This window comes from Puntigrus tetrazona, unplaced genomic scaffold (assembly GCF_018831695.1).
Source record: "Puntigrus tetrazona isolate hp1 unplaced genomic scaffold, ASM1883169v1 S000000684, whole genome shotgun sequence".
In the NCBI taxonomy this organism is placed as follows: domain Eukaryota; kingdom Metazoa; phylum Chordata; class Actinopteri; order Cypriniformes; family Cyprinidae; genus Puntigrus; species Puntigrus tetrazona.
The window spans coordinates 62,639-75,507 of NW_025048298.1; the positions used below are offsets into that span (position 1 = coordinate 62,639).

The window sequence follows — 12,869 nt, forward strand, 5'->3', positions numbered from 1 at the left end:
CACACTAAGTCATTTACACTACCTGACACAGCAGCGTTTAAAATTGAACTGGAAGTTAAGTGCTGGGCGTCCGGTCAGAGGAGAACTGACCCCAACTGAGTCTGGTTTCTCCCAGGTTTTTTTTTCTCCATTCTGTATGCATGGGGTTTTGTTTCCTTGCCGCTGTCGCCTCTGGCTTGCTTGGTTGGGGACACTTAACTTCTAGTGACTATCGTTGAATTGACTACAGAGACCGTCTCTGCATTTAATAAGAAACTGGTCACTTTCGTCATTATACATCCCTGTCATTATACATCCCTGTCATTATACTGTACAGTGCTTTGATGCAACCTGTGTTGTTAAAAGCGCTATATAAATAAAAATGATTGATTGATTGATTGATCTTCCTTTGTGTTTAGCAGAACAAAGAAATGTATACACGTTTGGAACAATCTGAGAGCGAGTAAAGGATGACAGAATTGTAGAATTTTTAGATTAACTATCGCTTTTTATGGTCAGACATATTTATTACTTTTGTTATTAAAAAGCAGCAAATGCTTTTGTTATTACTTCTGGTAATGTATTATATTTAATACATTTTATTTTAACAGTGAGGCAAAATATAATTGTGACCATTAAAAGGATAGTTCACCCAAAATTGAAAATTCTGTCACCATTTACTCACCCTTAAGTTGATCCAAACCTGTATAAAGGTCTATGTTTTGCTGAACACACTAAATCCCATATTTGAAGAATGTTTGAAAATAAACGGATCAGAGGCCCCATTCACTTTCATAGTAAAAAAATCATTCTATGAAATATAAATGGTGCCTCTGTTCTGTTTATTTTCAAACATTCTTCAAAATATCTCTTTAGTTGTCTTCAGCCAAAACAAATAAATATATACAGGTTTGGGTCAACTTGAGGGTGAGTAATTGATTGCAGAATTTTTATTTTTGGGTGAACTATACTTTTAATGGTCACAATAATATTTTGCCTCACTGTTAAAATAAAATGTATTAAATAAAATATATACACAAAATAAATTTTGGGTGGACTATCCCTGTAAAGTCACTGTTCAACTGTTAAAACAAGTTTGGAATTTACTTACTATTTTGTCATTCTAAATGAACACCTGTTTTTAATAACAATAGGATAATAAACAGTGATGGTGGTTTTCATTTTGGTTGAACTATTCCTGGTCCAACTTTTTACAGCACAAATTTCTGAAACCCCAGAGCAACCAGTCAGTTTGTCTCCAGGATCTTTTCTGTCCCAGAGTTCTTCCTACTCCTCTCCCAGCACCTCCTTCTATTGTGAACTGGGTGGACAGCTTTGAAGTCCCATGGAATAAGTTTCCTGAGGAATTAATGCAGGCACTTGAGAGACAGAAAGGCCAAGTCCTCGGTTGCGTAGGGAAATGGTGAGATTGTTGTTTGTTGCGGCAATGATGAAAGTTTGTGCTTGTCCAAGTAGGAAGAATTTAACAGAGGTCGCCAAAAGGATTGTTGCCAAATATCCAAAGTCTTTACAAGATGTGATTGAAGAGAGTGTGATTGGTCCTGGATACTACTCCTTGGTCAAACAATTTCAAGCCAGGGTCGAAAATGCAAGAAGGACCAGCACACCAAAAAAAAAAGCGCATTCATGATACAGGCAGACAGATGTGACACTGAGGAAGTCACACCTGAAAAAGAGCTGCAGTCCAAGATACATACGGCTGCATTAATTGGGAAGTTAGATTTATGCCCCTCAGTGAAACTGCTGAGAGTCAGCTGTTGAAAAAGAGAAGATGAGGAGTCTGTCACAAACAACTGACTGTAATGAAGAGGAAGTGAAGGTTCTCATGAAGCCTACCTACTACAGTCAACGAAAAGATATCAACAATGGAACAGACATGAAAACTCTCACTGAGGAGTGGCCATTTTTGTTTCAGGAAAGTGGAATGGAAGTGCACTTTAAAGACCTCACAGGGATACCACTTAAAGAGACCTTCCTGAACAGCATTGACAGAAAAGGAAACAAGCTGTTGAACTTTATGAGGAATGTTTGTGCAACCAGGAACAAGCGTGTCTTACAGGCTGTCACAAAACTTGAAGTTTTGAGAGGACAGACGAATGGTTGCTCAGAGGATGTGAAAGACATGATTCTTCTACTTCTCTCCTATTTTGATGAGAAAGAAGAGCTCCTTCCTCATTATGTAGAAGAGACAAGCCTTGCAAAGGATGTAGAGTTGGACAACCTGCCTCCGACGCCTTGCATTATTGTGTGTGGTAAGTTTAAGTTTTCTTCTCTTACAGTAGCACCCTCAAAGCTTTAATGATTAAATGTTTATCTTGTGTTTATATATTTTACATACTCCTTGCAGTATATGTTTAATTAGGATTGCCCAGATCAAACTGCACCACATAATAGATGGTTTTACATATATTTCACAACACAGACTAGTAACTCAGTTTACAAAATAATTCAGTTCAAAAGTTTAGATACCCTAGATGCTTAATACTGTATGATTTTACCTAAATCATGAGCGTTTCTGTGTTTTGTGGTAGTTTTTCACAAGTCTTGTTTAATATTAGACATAAAACTTGCACATCATTTGCTTTTGACATGTTCTGCATATTTGGCCTTAAAGTAATAGTTGTAAATGACCTTATACTTTTTAATTATTAACCGTTTGGGGTAACTAAACTTTCAAACTAGGTTACTTTAGTAAAAGGAGTCAGTAATCTGTGTTGTAGAATGTGTAAAATATATTATGTGAAATAGTTTTTCAGGGCAGGACTAAATAAACTGCAATTTTTATGATCAAATGAGTCAAATATGTAAATACACATACCTTGCTACATGCACATAACTTTATTGTATTGAAATGTATCCACAGGACCCTCCTGCTATGCTGCTGTTCGATTTATGCTCAGTGTGGACCGCAAGATTGTGAATGATGACATCACTACATTCATCGCTGCTGTTTGCCTAATGTTCGGCAGTTATTACTGTTTCAATATACACTACCCTACTGAACTGGCATCAGTGCTTGAATTTTTGCAAAGGTATGTAAAGACACCTAGGAGGCAGAGGTTTACAATATCCCTCAAAAGTGTGTACACCCCTTACATTTCAGAAATCATTTTAGTATATCTTCTTAAGGACAATACTACAGAAATGAAATATGGATATATTGTAAAGTAGTCAATATGTTACTTGTAGAGAAGTATAGATTTTTCTTCTCTAAAAATAACTTAACATACGAAGTCATTATTGTCAAAATAGCTGGCAACAAAAGTGAGTACAACTTACAGATGGATGTCATTTAACCATGCATTGCCACATGTCCTATTCATCATGTTAATGTTTTTGTCTGCTTGACAGGACCATACAAATTTGTGTATATTGTATTAGAGATGTTCAAATTTGGTATGTGTACAATTATCTCATACTAACATGAATGTGATGAATAGGATATATGGCAATGCATGATTAAATGACATACATCTGTTTTAACATTAGGTGTACTCACTTCTGTTGCAAGCTATTTTGACACTTATGGCTGTATGTTAAGTTATTTTAGAGAGGAAATATATACTCTGGGGTCACAAACTGGCTTGGTGGGAAACAACTACACTTCCACAATGTACTTCAAGTGCTCAATGTGCTCTATTTTCATGCACTAATTTTGTACTTAATATACTAGAAATTCTTCTTTGGTACGTCTTAAGATAAACTTATTGACTACTCTAAAATATATCCATATTTCATTTCTATAGTATTTTCCCTTAAGAATATATATCAAAATGATTGTTGAAATGTGAGGGGTGTATTTTTGTGAGATTTTGTATATGTGGCTACATTTGCAGAGGTTTTCAGTGTTGTTGTTTTTTTTTCTTTTAAAGGTGCTTCTTCATCATCAATCCTGAAAAGGGCACAAAGGTTGTGGAAAAGAAGAACAAAAAACGACTCCCAGTGAACCCAAGAGTCTTCACCTTAATCTCTGACCTTTCTGATCACGAGTGGCGAGAGACCTCGTAAAGGTGGCCTGCAACGGAAACGGTTTCCATGTTTAAACTTTTGTTAAACGTTGAAATGTATACTCTCTAAGCACTTGTGTTGTGCTTTGTTCTGCTTTAGTAGTTATTATTGTAAATATTTGACAACCTTTATTTATTCCCAAGCTCAGTTTGAAGTGGCAGTTAGGTAACAGAAATGTTTTAAACTCTGAATCTAAATTTTAAATGCGTAGTCTGATGCTGATTTTAAGACTGATCTTAAGCCATTGTATACTTCTGATAAAACACAAGAACAGAAAAAAAACTGTAATGTTGTTTGAAATGCCTGCCAGTCTTCATTAAAAATACTTGGGACACGGTTTTTGATTATTTAATTTTGATTTGTATTCATCAATTAGTATGTAAGTACTCTTAATAGTTTCTTAAAGGAAAAAATCTGAATGTTTAGCAATGTTTACGATTTAAACGATTTATGAACACGCTTCATAGATTATATTTAATTTTGTTCGTGTCTCAACAACTTTTAGAAGTCTTAGTTACTGAAACTCGTGTCAGACCGATAAACCTTTTCTCTCCATTTAAAGGAGAGTGGATGTGGTGGACCTTATTTGATCTTATTCGCTTAGTAGTTCGGAGAACAGGGTATCAGTATCGCACAGCGACCACGTTGAAAACTCCATTTCAGCTAAAGTCGATAAAAACTCTCGTTTACATGAACAAAGAGACACAGTTTGGAGTGATCGCGTTGAGCGTGCAGGTTTGATTTATGAACACGCTTCAAATATTTTATTTAATTTTTGTTCGTGTCTAACAACTTTTAGAAGTCTTAGTTTGTTTGACACGTCATCACGAGACCACGTGATTAGTCCGAACAGAGTTTCTTTATTCGTGTCAATGGGTGTTTTTGTCGCCTTCAGCTGAAAATGGACTGTTTAACGTGGTCGTTTATGCGTTACTGACACACTCGCGTGTCAGACCGATAAACCTTTCTCTCCATTTAAAGGAGAGTGGATGTGGTGGACCTTATTTGATCTTATCCGCTTAGTAGTTTGAAGAACAGGGTATCAGTATCAAGACAGCGACCACGTTGAAAACTCCATTTCAACTAAAGTCGATAAAAACTCTCGTTTACATGAACAAAGAGACACAGTTTGGAGTGTTCGTTGAGCGTGGGAGTAGTTTTTACCATTTATGAACACGCTTCAAATATTTAATTTAATTTTGTTCGTGTCAAACAACTTTTAGAAGTCTTAGTTTGTTTGACATGTCATCACGTGACCACGTGATTAGTCCGAACGGAGTTTCTTTATTCGTGTCAATGGGTGTTTTTGTCGCCTTCAGCTGGAAATGGACTGTTTAACGTGGTCGTTGTACGTTACTGAAACTCCGTGTCAGACCGATAAACCTTTTCTCTCCATTTAAAGGAGAGTGGATGTGGTGGACCTTATTTGATCTTATTCGCTTAGTAGTTTGAAGAACAGGGTATCAGTATCGCACAGCGACCACGTTGAAAACTCCATTTCAGCTAAAGTCGATAAAAACTCTCGTTTACATGAACAAAGAGACACAGTTTGGAGTGTTCGCGTTGAGCGTGGAGTAGTTTTACGATTTATGAACACGCTTCAAAGATTTTATTTAATTTTGTTCGTGTTCAACAACTTTAGAAGTCTTAGTTTGTTTGACACATCATCACGTGACCACGTGATTAGTCCGAACGGAGTTTCTTTATTCGTGTCAATGGGTGTTTTTGTCGCCTTCAGCTGAAAATGGACTGTTTGACGTGGTCGTTGTACGTTACTGACACTCCGTGTCAGACCGATAAACCTTTTCTCTCTCCATTTAAAGGAGAGTGGATGTGGTGGACCTTATTTGATCTTATCCGCTTAGTAGTTCGGAGAACAGGGTATCAGTATCGCTTAGCGACCACGTTGAAAACTCCATTTCAGCTAAAGTCGATAAAAACTCTCGTTTACATGAACAAAGAGACACAGTTTGGAGTGTTCGCGTTGAGCGTGGAGTAGTTTTACGATTTATGAACACGCTTCAAAGATTTTATTTAATTTTGTTTGTGTCTAACAACTTTTAGAAGTCTTAGTTTGTTTGACACGTCATCACGTGACCACGTGATTAGACCGAACGGAGTTTCTTTATTCGTGTCAATGGGTGTTTTTGTCGCCTTCAGCTGGAAATGGAATGTTTAACGTGGTCGTTGTACGTTACTGACACTCCGTGTCAGACCGATAAACCTTTCTCTCCATTTAAAGGAGAGTGGATGTGGTGGACTGTAGCGGACCCCGTCCGAATGATGGCCGAAACTTTTACTGATGTTTCCAGACTTTTATTTCTGTTCCCTTTCGTCTTCAGAAATCACCGTAAGAGCTGAACAAAGTGATACAAAACGTATATCAACATTACCTGACATATTCAGCGATGCTGACAAAAACATTTGTATTAAATCAACAGCGTAAAAAAAACACAAACCTTATGCCTTTTCGGGGGGTTGCTAAATAAACTTGTTACATCGCTTCGTGAACGAGTTTTAAGCCGTCATGAAGCGTTCACTCTCCCATTCCCTTTTCTCTTTAGTGCCGTGCGTTGTTAAAAGCGGATTTTGTTTCAAAATAAAAGTCCCCAATAAACAACGAAAATAATTTGGTCATTACACATTAAATATTACAAAGGCAACACCAAACAAAATGAATTAAAATGAACTCTTATTAAAGTCTGTTACATGGACCTTATTTGATCTTATTCGCTTAGTAGTTCGGGGAGAACAGGGTATCAGTATCGCATAGCGACTCACGTTGAAAACTCCATTTCAGCTAAAGTCGATAAAAACTCTCGTTTACATGAACAAAGAGACACAGTTTGGAGTGTTCGCGTTGAACGTGGAGTAGTTTTACGATTTATGAACACGCTTCAAAGATTTAATTTAAATTTGTTCGTGTCAAACAACTTTTAGAAGTCTTAGTTTGTTTGACACGTCATCACGTGACCACGTGATTAGTCCGAACGGAGTTTCTTTATTCGTGTCAATGGGTGTTTTTGTCGCCTTCAGCTGAAAATGGACTGTTTAACGTGCTCGTTCGTATCAGCGTTACTGACACTCCCGCTAAAGTCGATAAAACTCGTCAGACCGATAAACCTTTTTCTCCATTTAAAGGAGAGTGGATGTGGTGGACCTTATTTGATCTCATCCGCTTAGTAGTTCGAGAACAGGGATATCAGTATCTTATTTGATCTCATCCGCTTAGTAGTTAGGAGAACAGCGACCACGTTGAAAACTCCATTTCAGCTAAAGTCGATAAAAACTCGTTTACATGAACAAAGAGACACAGTTTGGAGTGTTCGCGTTGAGCGTGGAGTAGTTTTACGATTTATGAACACGCTTCAAAGATTTAATTTAATTTTGTTCGTGTCAAACAACTTTTAGAAGTCTTAGTTTGTTTGACACGTCATCACGTGACCACGTGATTAGTCTGAACGAGTTTCTTTATTCGTGTCAATGGGTGTTTTTGTCGCCTTCGCTGGAAATGGACTGTTTAACGTGGTCGTTGTACGTTACTGAAACTCCGTGTCAGACCGATAAACCTTTTCTCTCTCCATTTAAAGGAGAGTGGATGTGGTGGACCTTATTTGATCTTATTCGCTTAGTAGTTCGGAGAACAGGATATCAGTATCGCACAGCGACTACGTTGAAAACTCCATTTCAGCTAAAGTCGATAAAAACTCTCGTTTACATGAACAAAGAGACACAGTTTGGAGTGTTCGCGTTGAGCGTGGGAGTAGTTTTACGATTTATGAACACGCTTCAAAGATTTAATTTAAATTTGTTCGTGTCAAACAACTTTTAGAAGTCTTAGTTTGTTTGACACGTCATCACGTGACCACGTGATTAGTCCGAACGGAGTTTCTTTATTCGTGTCAATGGGTGTTTTTGTCGCCTTCAGCTGAAAATGGACTGTTTAACGTGCTAGTTAGTGCGTTACTGACACTCCGTGTCAGACCGATAAACCTTTTCTCTCCATTTAAAGGAGAGTGGATGTGGTGGACCTTATTTGATCTTATTCGCTTAGTAGTTCGGAGAACAGGGTATCAGTATCGCGAGACAGCCACCACGTTGAAAACTCCATTTCAGCTAAAGTAGATAAAAACTCGTTTATGAACAAAGAGACACAGTTAGGAGTGATCGCGTTGAGCGTGGAGGTTTACGCATTTATGAACACGCTTCAAAAGATTTTATTTAATTTTGTTCGTGTCAAACAACTTTTAGAAGTCTTAGTTTGTTTGACACGTCATCACGTGACCACGTGATTAGTCCGAACGGAGTTTCTTTATTCGTGTCAATGGGTGTTTTGTCGCCTTCAGCTGGAAATGGACTGTTTAACGTGGTCGTTAGTATCGTTACTGACACACCGTGTCAGATCGATAAACCTTTTCTTTCTCCATTTAAAGGAGAGTGGATGTGGTGGACCTTATTTGATCTTATTCGCTTAGTAGTTCGGAGAACATGGTATCAGTATCGCACAGTGACCACGTTGAAAACTCCATTTCAGCTAAAGTAGATAAAAACTCTCGTTTACATGAACAAAGAGACACAGTTTGGAGTGATCGCGTTGAGCGTGGAGTAGGTTTACGATTTATGAACACGCTTCAAAAGAATTTATTTAATTTTGTTCGTGTCAAACAACTTTTAGAAGTCTTAGTTTGTTTGACACGTCATCACGTGACCACGTGATTAGTCGAACGGAGTTTCTTTATTCGTGTCAATGGGTGTTTTTGTCGCCTTCAGCTGAAAATGGACTGTTTAACGTGGTCGTTAGTAACGTTACTGAAACTCCGTGTCAGACCGATAAACCTTTTCTCTCTCCATTTAAAGGAGAGTGGATGTGGTGGACCTTATTTGATCTTATCCGCTTAGTAGTTCGGAGAACAGGGTATCAGTATCGCACAGCGACCACGTTGAAAACTCCATTTCAGCTAAAGTAGATAAAAACTCTCGTTTACATGAACAAAGAGACACAGTTAGGAGTGATCGCGTTGAGCGTGGAGTAGTTTTACGATTTATGAACACGCTTCAAAGATTTAATTCAAATTTGTTCGTGTCAAACAACTTTTAGAAGTCTTAGTTTGTTTGGCACGTCATCACGTGACCACGTGATTAGTCCGAACGGAGTTTCTTTATTCGTGTCAATGGGTGTTTTTGTCGCCTTCAGCTGAAAATGGACTGTTTAACGTGCTCGTTGTACGTTACTGACACTCCGTGTCAGACCGATAAACCTTTTCTCTCTCCATTTAAAGGAGAGTGGATGTGGTGGACCTTATTTGATCTCATTCGCTTAGTAGTTCGGGGAACAGGGTATTAGTATCGCACAGCGACCACGTTGAAAACTCCATTTCAGCTAAAGTCGATAAAAACTCTCGTTTACATGAACAAAGAGACACAGTTTGGAGTGTTCGCGTTGAGCGTGGAGTAGTTTTACGATTTATGAACACGCTTCAAAGATTTAATTTAAAATTGTTCGTGTCAAACAACTTTTAGAAGTCTTAGTTTGTTTGACACGTCATCACGTGACCACGTGATTAGTCCGAACCGAGTTTCTTTATTCGTGTCAATGGGTGTTTTTGTCGCCTTCAGCTGAAAATGGACTTTTTAACGTGCTCGTTGTATGTTACTGACACTCCCTGTCAGACCGATAAACTTTTTCTCTCTCTCCATTTAAAGGAGAGTGGATGTGGTGGACCTTATTTGATCTTATTCGCTTAGTAGTTCGGAGAACAGGGTATCAGTATCGCACAGCGACCACGTTGAAAACTCCATTTCAGCTAAATTCGATAAAAACTCTCGTTTACATGAACAAAGAGACACAGTTTGGAGTGTTCGCGTTGAGCGTGGAGTAGTTTTACGATTTATGAACACGCTTCAAAGATTTAATTTAATTTTGTTCGTGTCAAACAACTTTTAGAAGTCTTAGTTTGTTTGACACGTCATCACGTGACCACGTGATTAGTCCGAACGGAGTTTCTTTATTCGTGTCAATGGGTGTTTTTGTCGCCTTCAGCTGAAAATGGACTGTTTAACGTGCTCGTTGTACGTCACTGACACTCCGTGTCAGACCGATAAACCTTTTCTCTCTCCATTTAAAGGAGAGTGGATGTGGTGGACCTTATTTGATCTTATCCGCTTAGTAGTTCGGAGAACAGGGTATCAGTATCGCACAGCGACCACGTTGAAAACTCCATTTCAGCTAAAGTCGATAAAAACTCTCGTTTACATGAACAAAGAGACACAGTTTGGAGTGTTCGCGTTGAGCGTGGAGTAGTTTTAGGATTTATGAACACGCTTCAAAGATTTAATTTAATTTTGTTCGTGTCAAACAACTTTTAGAAGTCTTAGTTTGTTTGACACGTCATCACGTGACCACGTGATTAGTCCGAACCGGAGTTTCTTTATTCGTGTCAATGGGTGTTTTTGTCGCCTTCAGCTGGAAATGGACTGTTTAACGTGGTCGTTGTACGTTACTGAAACTCCGTGTCAGACCGATAAACCTTTTCTCTCCATTTAAAGGAGAGTGGATGTGGTGGACCTTATTTGATCTTATTCGCTTAGTAGTTCGGAGAACAGGGTATCAGTATCGCACAGCGACCACGTTGAAAACTCCATTTCAGCTAAAGTAGATAAAAACTCTCGTTTACATGAACAAAGAGACACAGTTTGGAGTGATCGCGTTGAGCGTAGGTTTACGATTTATGAACACGCTTCAAAAGATTTTATTTAATTTTGTTCGTGTCAAACAACTTTTAGAAGTCTTAGTTTGTTTGCAACGTCATCACGTGACCACGTGATTAGTCCGAACGGAGTTTCTTTATTCGTGTCAATGGGTGTTTTTGTGTCCTTTAGCTGGGAATGGACTGTTTAATGTGGTCGTTGTACGTTACTGAAATTCCGTGTCAGACCGATGAACCTTTTCTCTCTCCATTTAAAGGAGAGTGGATGTGGTGGACCTTATTTGATCTTATTCGCTTAGTAGTTCGGAGAACAGGGTATCAGTATCGCACAGCGACCACGTTGAAAACTCCATTTCAGCTAAAGTCGATAAAAACTCTCGTTTACATGAACAAAGAGACACAGTTTGGAGTGATCGCGTTGAGCGTGGAGTAGTTTTACGATTTATGAACACGCTTCAAAGATTTTATTTAATTTTGTTCGTGTCAAACAACTTTTAGAAGTCTTAGTTTGTTTGACACGTCATCACGTGACCACGTGATTAGTCCGAACGGAGTTTCTTTATTCGTGTCAATGGGTGTTTTTGTCGCCTTCAGCTGGAAATGGACTGTTTAACGTGGTCGTTGTACGTTACTGACACTCCGTGTCAGACCGATAAACCTTTTCTCTCCATTTAAAGGAGAGTGGATGTGGTGGACCTTATTTGATCTTATTCGCTTAGTAGTTCGGAGAACAGGGTATCAGTATCGCACAGCGACTCACGTTGAAAACTCCATTTCAGCTAAAGTAGATAAAACTCGCTTACATGAACAAAGAGACACAGTTTGGAGTGATCGCGTTGAGCGTAGGTTTACGATTTATGAACACGCTTCAAAAGATTTTATTTAATTTTGTTCGTGTCAAACAACTTTTAGAAGTCTTAGTTTGTTTGACACGTCATCACGTGACCACGTGATTAGTCCGAACGGAGTTTCTTTATTCGTGTCAATGGGTGTTTTTGTGTCCTTTAGCTGGAAATGGACTGTTTAACGTGGTCGTTGTAATGCTACTGAAACTCCGTGTCAGACCGATGAACCTTTTCTCTCCATTTAAAGGAGAGTGGATGTGGTGGACCTTATTTGATCTTATTCGCTTAGTAGTTCGGAGAACAGGGTATCAGCATCGCACAGCCACCACGCTGAAAACTCCATTTCAGCTAAAGTCGATAAAAACTCTCGTTTACATGAACAAAGAGACACAGTTTGGAGTGATCGCGTTGAGCGTGGAGTAGTTTTAGGATTTATGACACGCTTCAAAGATTTAATTTAATTTTGTTCGTGTCAAACAACTTTTAGAAGTCTTAGTTTGTTTGACACGTCATCACGTGACCACGTGATTAGTCCGAACGGAGTTTCTTTATTCGTGTCAATGGGTGTTTTTGTCGCCTTCGGCTGAAAATGGACTGTTTAACGTGCTCGTTAGACGCTACTGACACTCCGTGTCAGACCGAGCAACCTTTTCTCTCCATTTAAAGGAGAGTGGATGTGGTGGACCTTATTTGATCTTATTCGCTTAGTAGTTCGGAGAACAGGGTATTAGTATCAAGACAGCTTACCACGTTGAAAACTCCATTTCAGCTAAAGTAGATAAAAACTCTCGTTTACATGAACAAAGAGACACAGTTTGGAGTGTTCGCGTTGAGCGTGGAGTAGGTTTACGATTCATGAACACGCTTCAAAGATTTTATTTAATTTTGTTCGTGTCAAACAACTTTTAGAAGTCTTAGTTTGTTTGACACGTCATCACGTGACCACGTGATTAGTCCGAACGAGTTTCTTTATTCGTGTCAATGGGTGTTTTTGTCGCCTTCAGCTGGAAATGGACTTTTTAACGTGGTCGTTGTATCGCTACTGAAACTCCGCGGTCAGACCGGGATAAACCTTTTTCTCTCCATTTAAAGGAGAGTGGATGTGGTGGACCTTATTTGATCTTATTCGCTTAGTAGTTCGGAGAACAGGGTATCAGTATCGCACAGCGACCACGTTGAAAACTCCATTTCAGCTAAAGTAGATAAAAACTCTCGTTTACATGAACAAAGAGACACAGTTTGGAGTGTTCGCGTTGAGCGTGGAGTAGGTTTTTACGATTTATGAACACGCTTCAAAGATTTAATTTAA

The 12,869-nt window shown here is 38.7% G+C and overlaps 1 protein-coding gene across 1 annotated transcript; it reads left to right on the forward strand.

Annotated features, from left to right (window-relative positions):
* Positions 1-1,845: 1,845 nt before the first annotated feature.
* LOC122334935 lies at positions 1,846-4,341 on the forward strand. Its single transcript, XM_043232800.1, has 3 exons — positions 1,846-2,252; positions 2,864-3,032; positions 3,873-4,341. The coding sequence occupies exons 1-3, from the start codon at positions 1,877-1,879 to the stop codon at positions 4,006-4,008; spliced, it is 681 nt and encodes a 226-aa protein (XP_043088735.1). The 5' UTR covers positions 1,846-1,876; the 3' UTR covers positions 4,009-4,341.
* Positions 4,342-12,869: the final 8,528 nt, after the last annotated feature.